The 18,110-nt window shown below is 33.4% G+C and overlaps 2 protein-coding genes across 2 annotated transcripts; one reads left to right on the top strand and one right to left on the bottom strand.

The window, feature by feature from the left end:
* Positions 1-1,694: 1,694 nt before the first annotated feature.
* Positions 1,695-5,716, bottom strand: LOC114192061 (WD repeat-containing protein 70). The gene is made up of 8 exons (XM_028081634.1): positions 5,232-5,716; positions 4,176-4,388; positions 3,892-4,092; positions 3,198-3,305; positions 2,942-3,079; positions 2,576-2,827; positions 2,153-2,473; positions 1,695-2,061 (listed from the first exon to the last, which is right to left on the bottom strand). The coding sequence occupies exons 1-8, from the start codon at positions 5,670-5,672 to the stop codon at positions 1,894-1,896; spliced, it is 1,842 nt and encodes a 613-aa protein (XP_027937435.1). The 5' UTR covers positions 5,673-5,716; the 3' UTR covers positions 1,695-1,893.
* Positions 5,717-10,028: 4,312 nt separating this feature from the next.
* LOC114185142 (pleiotropic drug resistance protein 1-like) lies at positions 10,029-17,875 on the top strand. Its single transcript, XM_028072692.1, has 23 exons — positions 10,029-10,610; positions 10,749-10,869; positions 10,963-11,051; positions 11,324-11,408; positions 11,504-11,663; positions 11,751-11,827; positions 12,072-12,125; positions 12,211-12,301; positions 12,404-12,705; positions 12,799-13,080; positions 13,165-13,481; positions 13,589-13,749; positions 13,833-13,936; positions 14,025-14,181; positions 14,268-14,449; positions 14,546-14,878; positions 15,034-15,324; positions 15,408-15,491; positions 15,580-15,713; positions 15,858-16,085; positions 16,192-16,363; positions 16,472-16,726; positions 17,467-17,875. Exons 1-23 carry the CDS (start codon positions 10,258-10,260, stop codon positions 17,731-17,733), a joined length of 4,299 nt encoding a protein of 1,432 aa, XP_027928493.1. The 5' UTR covers positions 10,029-10,257; the 3' UTR covers positions 17,734-17,875.
* The last annotated feature ends 235 nt before the right edge of the window (positions 17,876-18,110 follow it).

Raw genomic sequence — 18,110 nt, 5'->3', positions numbered from 1 at the left:
AAAATTTTACTATTTCTAATACATGGTAATTTTGAATTTATCATAATTATTGATACAAATTACTTATCATTGGAAGTAATAATTTGAGAGTCCTTCAGCACTTCTTAGTTAACAAATACAAGTTATCAACTGTGTAAGTTCATGTATTATTGATGTAAGTTTTAAAATTTGTTTTACTCCTTTTTTATTAATTAATAAATAAAATACGAAAACATATTATATTTTTATTAAAATTTAAAATATTCATTATTGATTTTTCCTTTAAAGGAAAATGTTTATTTCTTTCTTCTATGAAAGTAACAACATAATTATAATAATTATGAGAACTTTATCATTCTTAAAAAAATATTAATTAGCTGCTGCAAACCTCATAGATCCCAATTTAATATGAGGATCAACAACCCGTATTCTCTGAACAATCTATTTTATTTTATTTTAAATACTTCAATAATAATAATAATAATAATAATAATAATAATAATAATATTATTATTATTATTATAATTATTTGTTATTGAAACATGGTAGAGAAATCACCGATCACAGTGCCAATATCTCAATTTAAAATAATATAAAAGGTTACCTTTAAATTATTAATATAATTGATATAAATTATTATTTATTAAATATGAGACTTGATTTTCCATTCATGTTATGTACATATGAAATATATATATATATATATATATTATTATTATTATTATTATAATAATAAGAGACTAGCTTCTTAAATTAATCTCAACATGTTGATGGATTGGGTTTTAAGTTGCCGATGAAACTGTGTACAAAAAAAAAAATCCTACCTCCCAGATGAGGAGGTCAAACTCTTGAGTTAAATGTTAAATGTATAAAATCTTGAGATAATTGTTTATTATTAGCGTATACTTTTACCATTTAATAAGATCGTTATTTAATTAATATATTTTGTAAAAAAAAATCACTTTAAGCATGTTTAGTTTTTCTGATGTATTTTACTAATTTCATTAGACTGCACATTAAAAAAAAAAAAGGAAAGATTGCTATCCAGGCCATTTGAAAAGTAGATTTGAAGAGGTGAAAAATATAAAAATAAAGAAAACAAAGGTTAAAAGAAAAGTTATTTAATTAGAGAAAAATAGTAACTGAATAAAAAATTTATAGAAATTTATGAGTGATGTGATAGAATAGTAAATTAAAAGAAATTATAAAATAATATATTAACAAATGAACTAAATTATCTTATTATTATAAATTAATCTTAATTAACTATTAAAAGTTATTTTATTGTTATTATTATTTTATAGAGTTACCGTTATTATTATTATTATTATTATTAATTTTATAAATTTAATATTATTTTTTCTAATATATTGTTTTATTTTTTATTAATATTATTTTATTATATTATATAAACATATTAACAGAACATAATCTATATGTTATATAACGTAGTATAATTTTTTTCAGCTACTTGTTGTATTATATATAAAGTTAATTTTTAATATTATATAATTTATGCATCCATTTTCAAATAAATTTGTCGGTATTTCCTTTTTGCATATCAATAAATGCAAACATACTTGCCTTCATTTTCCTATTCGCATACACAATACAAACCTGCAAAATAAATCAATTTAGAAACCATTTTCAACATTTCTGATGTTGACAAGATTGTTTCTGATGACACTGTCACGCAAAGGCTAAAGTCTGTGTTATCTGGGAGACTAAAAGTATATCGGAATATCTATAATTTGTAAGTGTAGCATGTTAATAGTTTGCAAAATTCAATTTCACAAATGACTAATGTACAAACATCAAAACCCCTTTCCCCATAGTTCTGCACCTTCACGAAATAAATTACACTTTTCCTACCGTCGTGTGTTAACCTTTGTGGTACATTAACTACATAACTAATCATTTCTCTTCATCCTCGGAATCTGACTTGGCAAAAACTGGCTCAGGTTGGGTTTCTGCATATGCTGGAGCAATGAATTTTGGATCCTTTGCTGCAGCATCAGCATATTTTAGGATAGCTTCCCTTGGATCTTCCTCCATCCATGTCTCCTTGATCATGCCCCCTTTCTGTAATAATTACATTAAATATAAGTACATTATACTTTCTCATCTAAAGTCAAGAAAAATTAGACAAAAATGTTCAAAAAAACAAACACACCTTTAGAAGATACTGGGTCAGTAAGCTTCCTTGACTAGTACCAACTCGTCCACCAAATCCAGGACCTGTAATTGGTAATTCAGGTTTATGGGACTTCAATGGATCCTTCAGTACTTTCTCTCGTTGACGTTTTCGGCTTGGCTGATCTCTAAATAGTGGTAAAGCGTGAGGATTGTGAATGACAGGTTTTGCCTCAAAGTCATCAATTGATTTTTTCCTTGGTGCACGTGCAACACATACAAGAGCTCCTCTCTCACTTAGGGTTGGATCATATAGTACGTGAGTCCCTCCTTGACTTTTATCACCAGTAGTTGCAAGTATCTATACAAATAAAAGGCAAGTTCAGAAAGAATAATAAGATATCGTTCAGATAATGCAAGATCATAACAGAAAATTGTTAACACAACTGTGATATTGAGTTACCTGATTCAGTTTAGGATGCCAATAACACTGAACAACACTGCAAGTGGATGATATGCCAACTCTTGAAACAAGCTCAAGGTTTAATCTATCGAAGAAGCACAATAAACCTCCTGTCGTGCTCTCCCTTTCCACAGATGTTCCAGTCAAAAAGAGTTGCTCATCGGGACTGAAGGCAATATTTGTTTGTCCATAGTGATTTGGCAGATCCTCAAATACCTTTAATGGTTCTTTTGTTTTGCGTAGATCCCAAACCTGAGACATAATCCATTGATGAATCAATAGTCAGGATTGTCAGACATACTGCATGGCTAAGTGAAAATAGCAACAAGCTTTAAGAAGATTTCAGATATGTGATCACTTATTTACCTTCAGTGAACCATCAAAACTCCTTGACAATAAGATTCTCCCATCACTAGAAAATTTCAGGCCACTAATATCATCTTCATGACCCTTTTCAATGTGTATATCTGGCCTACTCCCCCAACCAGGTTTAATATTCCAAATCTGTTAAAATTAATGACCGTTCAGGAGAAAACTAAATGTTAACACTGTTTCAGCCTAAGCTTAAAATCAGTATCTATTGACTTTATTGCCTGGTAATATCAGAGTAACGAAAAGATACCTGGATCGAACCATCTCCTATACCACCAGCAATGCATTTACCATCACGATCCCATGCACATGTGGTTACAGGAACTCTTCCAGGTCTTGCAAGCTTTGGTTTAATGACCTAACCATTGAATGATAACAACAAAATTTCAATAATATCAGAAAACTGTAAAAAAAGCATAAATTTATCAAAATTTCAATAATTTTTCCCCATCTGTACCAAAATCAGAGCAGAAGAAAGGATTTTAAGACAATGCCGATGATTTCCTTATAACCACATGAAAAATAGCAGTCAATAATAGTACAAGTAATGCAGAAGCAAGTAAGAGATGCTTTCAGCCACTTTTCTGTATGAAGGCTAAAGTAATATTTCAAGAAAATTCAAGTAGCCCCCCATATATATTTGAAAGGCTCTTTACCCCCTAACAGATGAAAGGATTTTAAGACAATGCTGGTGATTTCCTCATAACCACATGCAAAATAGCAGTCAATAATGGTACAAGTAATGCCAGAAGCAAGAGATGCTTTCAGCCACTTTTCTGTATGAAGGCTAAAGTTTTATTTCAAGAAAATCGAAGTAGCCCCCGTATATGTTTGAAAGGCTCTTTATCTCTTAAAGAGATTAAAAGTACAAACAAAATCACAGTACATGGAGCTATTCCAATGAAAACCTTTACAATGGAAGAAGACTGGTAAAATTCCCAAACCTGCTTCTGACTTTTGAAGTCATTAACATCCCATATGCGTAGTGAGCCATCTTCTGATGATGTTAAAATGGTCTCTTTAGTTTTTGGATGCCACTCTCCACATGTCAATCCAGATATGTGACCCTTGGTATTCTTTAGATCACGAATATACATGTCTCCCTTCACAAATTCTCCCAAAGTAAGCCCATCTCGATCATAAATCTGTGATAGAAGAACAAAAGGCAGAGTTAATGCAAAATCACACATAAGCACAAAAAACTAGCAGAAAGTGATGTCATCCCTACCTTTGCTTGAGCTGATCCAGTGACGCACAAAAAGCGATCAGCAGTTGGACTCCAGCTTAAATTGCGAACTTGATGACCTTCAAATGGCTCTAGCTGTCGAAAAGATTCCAATCGAGCATTCATTCCTTGAAAGTCATACATTCGTACCGTATAGTCATAGCTGCCAGAAAGCACTCTTGATCCCGTATGATCCACAGCAAGAGCTGACACAACCTGTTAATAGTTTCCCAGGAATTATCATTAACAAAAAAAAATTAACAAATTACTCCAATATTCAACTGGTTTCCTTTCCTATCACTTTCAGATTTGGAGAACCTACAGCAGGTGCTCATTTAGGTAGCTGGGGGATGTCTTCAAGGGTTCTAGTCAAATTGTGAAAAATGATACACTACTACCAACTTCAGTTGCATAGTCAAGGTTAAAGGTTTGTGAAGTCTCAATGGCTGCAATTAAGGCCACATTGGTCACATAAGTCAGACACAGCTGCAAACCGTGATTTAAAACCTTAGTTCTAGTTCAGTACATAGTTGTTGTAACCTGATAAGATTGACCTAGGAAGGCGAAAACCTGCCCATAAGCCTAAATGGTTAAAAAATGGGCCTACGATATTATGTATTTAAATTTTAATTATAAATCCCTAAAGAAGTTAATGACATTGACAAGGTTGTTATCCAATACCTAGCTATTTAATTTAGGGTTCTACAATGTGTAAGGAGCCAATGAAAAAAATATGAATTATTTCTAGTAGCAATTTGACCTTCTTCATAGACTCTTTATAGTTTACAGTAGCTGTAGCCCAGATACTTTCCATCATGCCCCACTCATTAAAAAAAGAACAATTAATTGCAGTCAGCCCACGACTTATAGCTAAGCTAAAGTAATTCACGATATTCGCGAACCCTTGGGGTGTCAATGGATTATCGTAAGACTTAAAAAGAAGGTAAGCGCCCAGGAACTGGAATTCTAGAGACTAACAAAGCTAGCATTAAAAAACCTAGATTTTGGGAATCAGAAATCAAAATATATATCACTTTCATTAATTTGAGGAAGGAATACCTTGGTGTGGCCCTTGAGAACAATTTCGTTGCTAAGGGGAATCCGGAAGCGGGTCCCTACTTCGTCTTCATCCGAATCGTCTTCGGACTCCGACGCGTTCCGTGGCGGCGGGGGCGGGCCTATCATGTCGCCGTCCCCGTCCTCGTCGTCGGAAGCTGCGGGCGGAGGCGGAGGAGGTCCGACGAGAGGGGCATCGTCGTGATCGGGAGGCGGCGGTGGGATAGGGTTTTTGGAAGGACGGAGGGAATTGAGCCATTCCCTGGAAGAGGAGGATAGAGAGGGAAGTTGGTCGGTGGTTTTGGAATTGGGATTGGAAGTGGAAGTTGAACGACGTGTCGCATTGTGGATGGCTTCGAGAGGCGTTTGAGGCTTCGATTGCTTCCCGAACGATAGAGGAAACTGAGCTCTAACACCGTCGTATATGTCACCCTCCTCCTCCATGCTCTCCACACTACAAAAACCAACACAAAATTCTACTACTGCCACATTTCATTCTCTCTAATTTTTTTATATACTTTATTATTTCCTTCGGACCGGACCTAAAAATCTTTATCCACTTTGGGCTTTTGCTTCCTACACCTCTTCATTACTAAACCCACCACTATAGTAACAAGAAATAATTAAAATACTTTTTCTTTACTACTACATAACTGTTGTTGCCACTGTCATCAGCACGGGATGAAGAAGAGAGAAATCAACTTGTTCTGAAAAGATTTTTTCCATAACTAGAAAGCTTATTTTAGAAAACTGAAAAACTTATTTTGAAATATAATATATACTTCGGAAATTTTGTTAGAAAAAAATTTCTTAAATTTGTCTCATATGTTATGAAAATCTTGTTCAGAAATTCTTATTCCAAAAACTTGATGTTCCGGGTATTCAGGCCTAATATCCACTTAAATAATTTTGTCTTGTTTTACAGATTTTCGGTCTAATCATTCTTTCGGTGTTTCTATCGCTGGCTTGGTTCTCTTATCGATCGAGGTACCTGTTATGCTTAAAAGACTCTGATGCTTAATAAACATGAGAGAAAATAGTTTCAATAACTATACTTTTGACTTCTATTTATAGGCCTGTGATTAGGCTTGGTCTAATCATGATTCAATTGCATTTTAAACCTGATTACAAAATTGTTTTACAATAATTATGACGAGTTGCTTTGATCACTGCTCGGCATGGGTCCTATGTGGTTGTTTGATATCACACATATTTTCATAATCTTCAAAGTGATTGTCACACGACCGACAAAATGCATCTATGTATTACATGTATTTTCATAATCTTCAGAGTGACCATCGCATAATCGATCAATAGTCGTTCGACGTTACATAATTTTTCATATTTTAAATAACTAATTTAATGAGCTTATATTTCTAATACTCTTCATTTGAACGATATTTTATTCTAAAAGATTAAATATATTTTAAGTCCCGGACTATAACACCAAATTAAAATTTGTCTTTGATATAATTTGATCCTCAAACTTTATAAATATAATCTTTCTAACTAAATTGTATTAAATTGTTTTGACGTATCAAGTAGTATCTTGTGTTGACGTTTGAGTTGTTTACATCGTTTAACACTTTCATACTCAAAATGTATCAAATCATTCTAATTTCACATTCAAATATAGAGATTAAAAGTGTATTTATCTTATTTTAAAAATTATCTTGAACTCTACGTTTACACAATTTTTTTTTCAAAGAATTATTATAAATAAATATTATTATAACTTCTTTATATAGTTTGAATTATTTTTTTCTATTTTCAAGAAGGAAGATAATGGATCTCATTATGATCAAATTAAATACCAGGAACACTCCTATGAAGCCACTGTCCTTAAATTAAATCTAAACACAATTATAAAAAATTAATAAACTTTACCTAAAACTCGGTCGTCGCCATATCACTATCATCATAGACATGATTTAATAAAGCTAAATTGCTACTAAAGTTGAATTTAAGAATTCTTAGTCTCGTATAATTCAAAAGATATAATAATAACAAAGGTTATTAAACCAACAACACCGAAGTCAAATGTGTAAGGGTTATTATTATTAACTTAATTTATATGAAAACTAGCAAAGTAAGATGAATCCAAAGAAAGTGATTTTTTTTTTTACAGATTATAATTATATTTAAAACAAACATCTTTTAGTTTGATAGTATCATGTTTTGTTTTTACTAAAAAAATTAAATTTTAAATCTCTCATAAAGTTGATAATTTCTAATTAAGTTTTTATGAACACAATTTGTTCCATTAAAATCCAAAATTTAACATACTATATATGGACTCAAATTAGATATTAGTCTTAATAACATCATCATGTTTTTTTGTCTTTTCCCCCTTCTTGTTCACAAAGTGGGAAAATGCATTAGCAAAGCAAAGGTCCACAACCCCAATAAGAAAGTTATAATATTTGTTTTTCCTTCAAATTTCAATATAGTAACAAACAAAAAAAATAGTAATTTAATGGCTGCATATCTGTTTTTAAATTTTGTTAGGGGATTAATGGTAAGCAATGAAGTCACCATGCTCATTTGTTTATGGAGAATTGATGGAGTATTGATGGAGTATGGTGACTGAGGTTGAGTAATACCTTAAAAGGTTATCATTGCTTATTGGAAACACTGAAAAAGAGTAAAACATCATCATAATGCACAAAAACCACCATCTAATACTATGAACACCACATTCATTCTCACTTCTATTTAATTTGCTTGGTTAGCTTCGGTTGAAAGTCCCACGTCGATTAGAGATAAAGTCAATTTACAATATATAAGTGGATGCGATCCTTACCTTACAAGTCGGTTTTGTAGGGTTGTATTAAACTTAAAATTCACTACTAACATGATATCAGAACCAAGTTAGAAACTTCTGACAGATTTAATAATGAGAAATAATATTTTTTGTGTAAAAATAAACTAGATAAATAATATTTAAATGATTAATTCACTTTCTTGTCTCAGTTTTTTCTGGTTCATTAAGTATTGATTTAAATAAGTTAAATTGGAACAATTCACCAACCATATATTTACTCTTGTCCTTAGTGTATGTTCTTTCATTATAATATTCCGATTATAATTTACCAAACACCACGCATGGATTGAATAATGTTGGATTGATTTATGGTCTTTACTATTCAAATTATTATCAATGTGTTTTTTTTCTAATAACGAACGTATTGAAAATTTTATCCAAAAATTAATATCTTAGTTTGAAACAAATATTTTTGCAAATAATTATATATAATTATTTGAGTGTCTATGGAAGAAGCTAGACAAGATTATAATCTTAAAATTTGGACAGATAAACTATTGATTTATATATTGTAACACTAAATTTGGTGATGGCCTCATGTAACAAAAAAAAGGAAGAAGAATTTTGAAAGAGAAGAATCAAAGTCTTGTGAGAGGAATAAGAATACGAAAATAATATTTTGACAACTAAATTTTAGAAATTTTCTCTTATTATATGAGGTGACATCTTTTAAATGGTTTTAAAAAATAAAAAAATAAAAAAAATGAAAAATTAGAAACTACAAAAATATCATCTTAGATTATAAAAGAAAATTGTTAAAATTTAGTTATTAAGAAATCATTTTCCATTAGAATTGAAAGAAAAACTATTTACATTAGAAAGAAAGACAACAAAGTGAGAGTTTGATGGAGCAATTATTGCTGATGTAGACTAGCTCAAACAAATTCATTGAAGGTCTACCACATATAAACAATAGATTGATAATAGAGAAATCTACTAAAGAACCAATTAGAAGGTATAATAAACGAAAGAAGAAAAAAAAATCACATAGAGAATAACATGATTTAATTGAGATGTTAACAAAATTCAATCTACTTCTACGATAAAAAATTACAATGAAAATAAAAATTACAATATAAAGTTTCTTTTTAATAAGCTCTCACTCAACTGATAGTTTACTATTATACTTTGCTCAGTTAAACAAAAATTGCTAATACAGAGTCTTATTGATACAAAGAACTATAATAACTATTGTAAATTATGTTAGAATTAGTGGAGAAGACATATGAACAATCCTTCCACTCTAAAGCTTGAAGCAGCAATTGGACAGACTCTTTATATGATGAAGAAAAAGTTAAGATCGAATGCAAAGCACACGATCTAATTGAGGGCAGATGCACTAATCAAAGTAGATGCACTGAACTATGTCAAAGACTTAAACAAATTAATATTATAAAGAAAATCCAAGTTTTAATAATTACCTTTTTATGGACATAATTTACGTGATGATGTTATGACAACTATTTTCTAATGTAGTAAGTATTTTTCTTAGTATATGGTTTGAATCCATAATCTTAATATAATGAATTTATAAGTATGTCTTATTTCTATTTATATTTAAATCTTTATTTTTACTAAATGTGTCACCCAAATCCAAAGTCTTACTTGGATTCATCCTGATTTTGTTTCCTTTTCTTAGTTCGAAGTTTTGTACTGACTAAAAATAAGACAATTTCATAATATATACGTGGGGGTGTAAACCTCACCTTATAAGTTGATTTTGTGTGGTTGAGTTAGATTTAGAACTCATTTCTAACGTTAATCGTAAAAGATAGTTGTTGGAGATTGAATATATAAAAGTGAACGTAAATCTCGTCTTACAAATCAGTTTTGGGAGATTGAATTACAATTAAAGTCTACTACGATATTTTGTTTGATCCGCCAATGAAGTAGTAAAGTGGAAATGTAGTGCTGAATTACAGGAAGCAAAATGATATAGTGGCGAACTTGAAATTCCTCTGTGCCCGTCATCAGTGACAACGTTGCTCGTAAGCCGCCCATGTGGTTGTTCACCATCCTTCAGATATATGTATAAACATCACATCATCATCAACATCATCATCTCTTGTCTTACATTCAACTAAACACAGCATAAGGACCTTGTCCAGTTACCATAAGTTAAACTTTGAGAGAAACCTGCATTAATTGCCTTTTTTCTGTGCTCTTTGAATCTTAAAGGCTGGAACTTTGGATTGTTTGCTGAAAATGGAGGAAGAGGGTAGTGTGAAAGCAGGAAGTAATCTCCGAGCGGGAAGTACTAGGAGTAGTTTGAGGATTGGGAGTGTATCAGTTTGGAGGAACAGTGGTGTGGAAATGTTTGGCACCTCTTTCCACCAGGAAGATGATGAAGAAGCTCTTAAATGGGCTGCAATTCAGAAACTTCCTACCATGGCACGTTTGAGGACAGCCTTGCTCACTTCACCTCAAGGAGTTGCCAATGAGATTGATGTTCATCAACTGGGCTTGCAAGAAAGGAGAGGTTTGCTTGAAAGACTTGTCAGAGTTGCTGAGGGGGACAATGAGAAGTTCATGCTCAAGCTCAGGGAACGCATTGATAGGTGAGTGCAACTTCTGATGTTTGCATCAGGTGTTAGATTCAAATCTCATTGTCATCATTACACTGTAAAAAACAAGTTTAGCTGAATGGTTTTAGAATGCACTATTGATGACTTCGTTTTTGGAATGGATGGTGTCAGAGTTGGAGTTACCATTCCTACAATAGAGGTCCGATTTGAGGGCGTGAACGTTGGAGCAGAAGTTCATGTTGGTAGTAGAGCTGTGCCAACTCTCACTAACTACATGGTTAACAAAGTTGAGGTAAGTAAGTGTAGCAATACTGATCTTAATGAACAGTGTTAGCCTCTTTGAAGTAGATTCTGATATGCATTTTACTTCTGTTGCCTTTTAAAGGGGCTATTGAATTTCCTACATCTCCTCCCAAGTAGAAAACAGCATATGAATATTATCCACGATGTTAGTGGAATAATAAGACCTGCCAGGTAATTAACAATTAACCTTGAAAATACTTGTACTATGTTGTATTTCATTTGTGTTGAAACGATTACTGATAGAAACAGGTCACAGGGGATCGATCGTACACGCACAAATATTCTTATTTGTAATGAATAAGAAGTACTATGATAAGAAACAAAACTTGATATCTAGTGATGAAAAATATTTTTGTATCATGTCTTTCTATCTAAATCTCTCTAACTATTTGGAAGACAACACAACAATCTTAAACAACATGTCACTGTTTGCTTTTCTTCAGAATGACATTGCTGTTGGGCCCTCCAAGTTCTGGGAAGACCACTCTCCTGTTGGCCTTGGCTGGAAGACTTGATTCAAAACTTAAGGTTGAGCGTATATTTAATTGTTAATTGATGGTGTCATGCTTGTGCTCTATTTTCCATTTTTATTTGTAGCTAACAAATTATAACTTCTTGATCAGTTCAATGGAAAGGTGACTTATAATGGCCATGGGATGAATGAGTTTATACCCCAAAAAACTGCTGCTTATGTCAGTCAACATGATCTTCATATTGGAGAAATGACAGTCAGAGAAACCATGGCCTTTTCAGCACGAGTCCAAGGAGTTGGACCTCGTTATGGTTAGCCCACATTGCAATTTCCAAATCATGTGCAAAAATTTCATATGAAAATCAAGTTTTAACCAAAACTATTTCCCATTTATACAGATATGCTAACAGAGGTGTCCAGAAGAGAAAAAGAAGCAAATATTACACCTGATCATGATATAGATGTCTATATGAAGGTAACACTAACAGAGATTATTTTCTACCAAAGATATGTACTAAAATTTTGAGTTCTGTTTCTGCTCATTAAGAAGCAATGAATTTTCCCTTTGGGGATACAGATACTATGAACAAATATGTTACACCTGCTTTTCCTTTTTATTTGTGTTGAACTTGAGTGAACCATCTATTTATGTCTATTTCTTAGAATTAAATGGAATGATTGATGATTAAGTGGTTGAACTTCTGACTTGTAATGCTCAGGCTGTAGCAACCGAAGGTCAGAAAGCAAATTTTATCACAGATTATATTCTAAGGGTAAAATCTCTGTACTCAAGCGTTCTCTTATAACTCTAAAGCCATTTCGTGTTAAATTCCAGTTTGATTTGCTTTATATTTTCAGGTTCTTGGACTGGAGGTCTGTGCTGATACTGTTGTGGGAAATGAAATGTTAAGAGGTATATCAGGTGGACAAAGAAAACGTGTTACCACAGGTAAATCTATTTTCACTTCAAATTTTGAAGTGTATCATATTTAATTAACTCAAGCAATTTGTGGTGCAAAAATCTTCACGAAATATATATCTGTAAATACAGGGGAAATTCTTGTTGGACCAGCTAAAGCTCTATTCATGGATGAAATATCTACTGGTTTGGATAGTTCAACAACTTTTCAAGTTGTGAATTCACTCAAGCACTATATCCATTCTCTCAAAGGAACTGCTGTTGTTTCACTCTTACAACCAGCACCAGAGACTTACAATCTCTTTGATGACATTATTCTACTTTCAGATGGGCAAATTGTGTATCAGGGTCCCCGTGAACATGTTCTTGAATTTTTCGCTTCTGTGGGTTTCAAATGTCCTGAGAGGAAAGGCGTTGCAGACTTTTTGCAAGAAGTAAGTGTGGTTTAACTTCTTTCTGCATGTTCAATGTCATAGACTAGTAGCACTTTTATTTCATTCTCACATGTACGAATTCATTACTTTAAGGTAACATCAAGGAAAGATCAGGAGCAATATTGGGTACTCAGAGATCAGCCTTACAGATTCGTCACAACCAAAGAGTTTGTAGAGGCATTTCAATCATTTCATGTTGGGAGAAGCCTGGCTAATGAACTTGATACTCAATTTGACAAATCGAAAAGCCACCCTGCAGCTTTGGCCACCGAAAAGTATGGATTGGGAAAGTGGGAACTGTTTAAAGCCTGCTTGTCAAGAGAATGTTTACTCATGAAGCGTAACTCATTTCTTCACATCTTCCAACTTTTCCGGGTAGGTTTCATCTTTGTAACTTTTCATGTTCAACGACATTATGTAATAATTTCCATTACTGATACCTTTTGCTACATCTTTTAGAGTGCTACAGTGGCTTTTATTTCAATGACTGTTCTTTTTCGGACTGAGATTCACCATGATTCAGTGACTGATGGTGGTATATATGTGGGTGCATTGTTCTATGCCCTTCTCATAACTTTGTTGGATGGGTTTACTGATCTTACCGTGACAGTTTCTAAGCTTCCTGTTTTTTACAAGCAAAGGGACTTTCTCTTCTTCCCTTCATGGATATATGTTCTTCCTGGATGGATCCTGAAAATCCCCGTGACTTTAGGGCAAGTGGGAATCTGGGTGTTCCTCACATACTATGTTATTGGTTTTGATCCATATGTTGGAAGGTAAAAGAACTGTGTTTATGTGCTATTTATTTCCCTCTTCCCCTTCCCTCATGTTAAAATACTACTCAGTGAGAAATGACATGTATCTATATATCTACTTAACGCAGACTCTTCAGGCAATTCCTTCTTCTGTTAGTTGTTAATCAGATGGCTTCATCCTTATTCCGGTTTATAGGAGCAGTTAGTAGGGAACTGACAGTAGGTTTCACAATTGGGTCATATGTATTGTCCATTCTCATTGCTATGAGTGGCTTCGTCTTGTCAAAAGGTACCATAACATTAGTACAAAAGAAGTATTTTCTTTCATTACAATAACACTTTTACTTTTTTTGTCTCTGCTTCATTCTATAGACAATGTGAAAAAATGGTGGCTATGGGGCTTTTGGTCTTCACCTATGATGTATGGACAAAATGCCCTAGTAAATAATGAGTTCCTAGGGAAGAGATGGAGACATGTAAGCTTTTCTGTATTAGTCTTTGTATACATTTTGTGCTTGCCTTGTATAGATAATCTAATGTATATGAACACGTTTCATATGAAAGGTTCTACCCAACTCAACAACACCATTAGGAGTTGAAGTTCTGAAATCTCGCGGGTTCTTCACTGAGCCGAAGTGGTATTGGATTGGTGTTGGGGCACTGTTTGGATATGCGATAGTGTTCAATATCACTTACATCCTCGCTCTCAGTTACTTGAACCGTGAGCTTTTTCATCCTAAAAATGTTTTGTAACCCAAAAAGAGAGCTTAATTTTGTGTACTAATACTGTCACAAATTGGCTATCAGCAATAGTGCAGCATCAAGCTGTTAAATCAGAGGAATCTCAAAGCAATGCACAGGATGGTGGAAGCATTTCTGCTAGGTCTTCATCCAGAAGAAAAGAAACTGAGAGAAGAGGAATGGTTCTTCCGTTTGAATCATATTCCATCACCTTTGATGATGTAACATATTCTGTTGACATGCCACAGGTAATGCAGATAAATAAGTAATTGAAAAAATAAAGCACTTGTATTAAACTTTCTGAGAATGATTAAGATTTCTGAGTCCATGCACTAAATTTGCAGGAAATGAAGAATCAGGGTGTTCTTGAGGATAGGTTGGAACTTTTGAAGGGTGTGAGTGGCGCTTTCAGACCAGGAGTTCTCACAGCATTAATGGGTTCCACTGGTGCTGGCAAAACAACTCTGATGGATGTACTAGCTGGAAGAAAGACCGGGGGGTATATTGGTGGGAACATCACAATTTCTGGCTATCCAAAGAAGCAAGAAACCTTTGCAAGAATTTCTGGATACTGTGAACAAAATGATATCCACTCTCCCCATGTCACAGTATACGAATCTTTGCTCTATTCAGCATGGCTTCGATTATCAGCAGAAATCAATTCAGAAACCATGAAGGTTAGTACCTTAAGCCTAACTCAACTATACAAAACTGACTTGTAAGGTGAGACTTGCATTCACTTATACTGTAAATTGGCCTTGTCTTTAATCGATGTGAGACTTCCAACCTTATCAGTTTACTAAGTTTTGAAATGACCAATGGTTGGTGGCAGATGTTCATTGAGGAAGTCATTGGACTTGTGGAGCTGAACTCTCTAAAGCATGCAATGGTTGGATTGCCAGGTGTTAACGGTTTATCAACCGAGCAACGCAAAAGATTAACTATTGCTGTTGAGCTAGTGGCTAATCCTTCTATCATATTCATGGATGAACCAACTTCTGGGCTAGATGCAAGAGCTGCTGCTATTGTCATAAGAGCAGTTAGAAACATAGTGGACACCGGAAGAACAGTTGTCTGCACAATCCATCAACCTAGCATTGATATATTTGAATCTTTTGATGAGGTAAAATAACCAGAGTAAAAAACTGTGACTGACATCTTTATACTATTAAGAAGTTTCTAACTTTTTTTGTCAAATAAATGCAGCTTTTTCTTATGAAGCGAGGAGGCCAAGAGATATATGTGGGGCCACTTGGACATCATTCTTCTCACTTAATCAGTTACTTTGAGGTAAAACGTCAAGAAAATTAAACTGCATGTTTTGCTTCAGACCTATCTTAGTAAAAATTTCACTGTTGTGAACAAATTTCTCATGAAGGAAATTAAAGGGGTCCATACGATTGAGGATGGCTACAACCCAGCAACATGGATGTTGGAAGTCACAACTTCAGCAGCAGAAATGGAACTGGGGATTGATTTTGCTGAAGTGTACAAAAATTCAGAGTTATACAGGTATATTCAATTCGTTGAAGTCTAATCAAACTCTAGAACATGAAAATAATATGCTATAGCTATAATTTCATTGTAACTTTGTAAGTTGTTCAAAGTACAGAGAGGTTAATCAGGTAAACTGTCATGTGGCATATTATATTTCAGGAAAAACAAGGAAATGATCAAAGAATTGAGTACTCCAGTGACTGGTTCAAAGGACCTTCATTTTCCTACAAAGTACTCAAGGTCCTTCATTACTCAATGCATGGCTTGCTTATGGAAACAACATTTGTCTTACTGGCGCAATAATCAATACACTGCCCAAAGATTTCTCTACACAATCGCTCTGGCCTTGTTGTTTGGGAGCATCTATTGGGACCTTGGCTCCAAAATGTGAGATGAAGTCATCAAACTGAAAAATATGAAATTTTGTTGCCTCAAACTCATGTTAGATATTTCTGTAGCTCTTTCTAAAGGTGTATTTCCATGTCTGTTGCAGCAAAAAGCAACAAGATCTTTTCAATGCCATGGGATCCATGTATTCTGCAGTTCTCCTTCTTGGTGTTAAGAATGCTTATTCAGCACAGCCGTTGGTGGCTGTTGAAAGAACAGTATTTTATAGGGAAAAAGCTGCTGGAATGTATTCAGCTTTGGCATATGCTTTTGCGCAGGCAAAACACTTGCTATTCAGAGATTTGGCTTTTTTAACTTCCTAGCATGTAATGATGTAAAAATTTCTTTCAGGGTCTAACTTTTCTGATCTTAACATTTTCTTGCAGGTTGTAATCGAACTACCTCATGTTCTTGTACAAAGTGTGGTTTATAGCCTTATAGTGTACTCAATGATCGGTTTTGAGTGGACTGTAGCTAAATTCTTCTGGTACCTTTTCTTCATGTACCTCACCTTCCTCTACTTTACCTATTATGGCATGATGTCTGCTGCATTGACCGCAAACCCCACCATTGCGATTATATTTTCTTCTGGAATCTATGAAGTGTGGAATCTCTTCGCAGGATTCATAATCCCACGACCAGTAAGCTTTAACTTCCTTTGATGTTTGATGCAGTTTCTTAGATTTACTTTATAACCTTGAGACATGAAGAGAGTGCTATTATACACTTTCTAATACTCTTTCTAATGCACTCTATACACCGATTGAAAGCACCTAATATGAATTTCAACTAATGATACAACGTGTTCTCTGATATATATCACTCTGATATTTCTCATTGTGTGATGTATCAGATATGTATTCATATCAGGACACTGCCTAACACTTCAATTACTTCTAGATGAACTTTTTTAACTGATTAAATATGTTTTTAGTCTCTAAACTTTTATGTAAAATTCATTCTAGTTCCAAACTTTGATAACATAAACTTTAAAATAGGTAAATATAGTTTTTCTTATCCAACTTTGTTACATTTTTTGACATGTTAAACGGCTTTTTAGACTAACGTATGAGTTGGTTACATAATTTGTTGATATGTTACATCTTAAATGCCAAGTTTGACTATATCTATTCATTTTAAATTTTGGAAAATGACAAATTCTAGTTTTGCTTTCAAGTTTAGGAACAACAAACTTATTCAACCTTTTTTAAAGTCTTACAAGAGACAAACACGATTTGTCTCTAGTGATTTATCATGTCCTATGATTTAAGAAAATGTTATGCTTATTTGTCTTTGTCTTACTGTTTTTGTCTCTGAGTTGTTACTGAGTTTCCTAAGGAAGATTAAGTTTATTTTTGTCCTTTTGGGCATGGATGAACAGAGGATTCCTGTGTGGTGGAGATGGTACTACTGGGGAAATCCAGTAGCTTGGACTTTGTATGGGTTGGTGGCATCACAGTATGGAGATATTCAAGGAAGTGTTGATTTTAATGGTAAAAGTACATCAGTGGAAGAGTTTTTGAGAAAGTACTTTGGTTTTAGGCATGATTTTTTGGGAGTGGTTTCAGCTGTTCTTATAGTATTTGCAGTAACTTTTGCATGCATCTTTGCCATTGCCATAAAGTTGCTTAATTTCCAAAGACGTTAATTAAGAATGAGGCCTTCATCTTTTGGTTAGGATAATACTGATTTGTGCAGGAAAAAAAAAACATGGCTTTCAGTATTATCTTATCTTGGAATTAAAATTGTATCAATTTAGTTATTTAAATATTATTATCAATTGCTGTAAACAGATTAGTAATTTAAATATTATTATCAGTTAAGTTATTAAGGTGTTGCTGTCAAACTGCACGAACCTCTATAAATTATCAATAAAAAATATCAAATTATTTCTTGAAAAATAGGTTGCCAGTCATGGTAATATTAATATATGTTTAAAGACAAATGATTTTACATTTTCAGTCAAATATCATGTGTAATAAATTTATCAAATTTTACTTTAACTGCTATAAGAGATATAGTTGG

Source organism: Vigna unguiculata, chromosome 1 (assembly GCF_004118075.2).
Source record: "Vigna unguiculata cultivar IT97K-499-35 chromosome 1, ASM411807v1, whole genome shotgun sequence".
Taxonomy (NCBI): Eukaryota; Viridiplantae; Streptophyta; class Magnoliopsida; order Fabales; family Fabaceae; genus Vigna; species Vigna unguiculata.
This window is presented reverse-complemented; position numbering and strand designations above follow the sequence as displayed.

Coding starts and splice junctions, on each gene's coding strand:
- LOC114192061 (XM_028081634.1), bottom strand. CDS start 5,672: ATGGAGGAGGAGGGTGACATATACGACGGTGTTAGAGCTCAGTTTCCT. Junction 3,306..3,891: donor ACTTCAAAAGTCAGAAGCAG/GTTTGGGAATTT, acceptor TTCAATGGTTAG/GTCATTAAACCAAAGCTTGC. Junction 2,474..2,575: donor GGCATCCTAAACTGAATCAG/GTAACTCAATAT, acceptor TTATTTGTATAG/ATACTTGCAACTACTGGTGA.
- LOC114185142 (XM_028072692.1), top strand. CDS start 10,258: ATGGAGGAAGAGGGTAGTGTGAAAGCAGGAAGTAATCTCCGAGCGGGA. Junction 11,052..11,323: donor GGAATAATAAGACCTGCCAG/GTAATTAACAAT, acceptor GCTTTTCTTCAG/AATGACATTGCTGTTGGGCC. Junction 14,879..15,033: donor TCAATTCAGAAACCATGAAG/GTTAGTACCTTA, acceptor GGTTGGTGGCAG/ATGTTCATTGAGGAAGTCAT.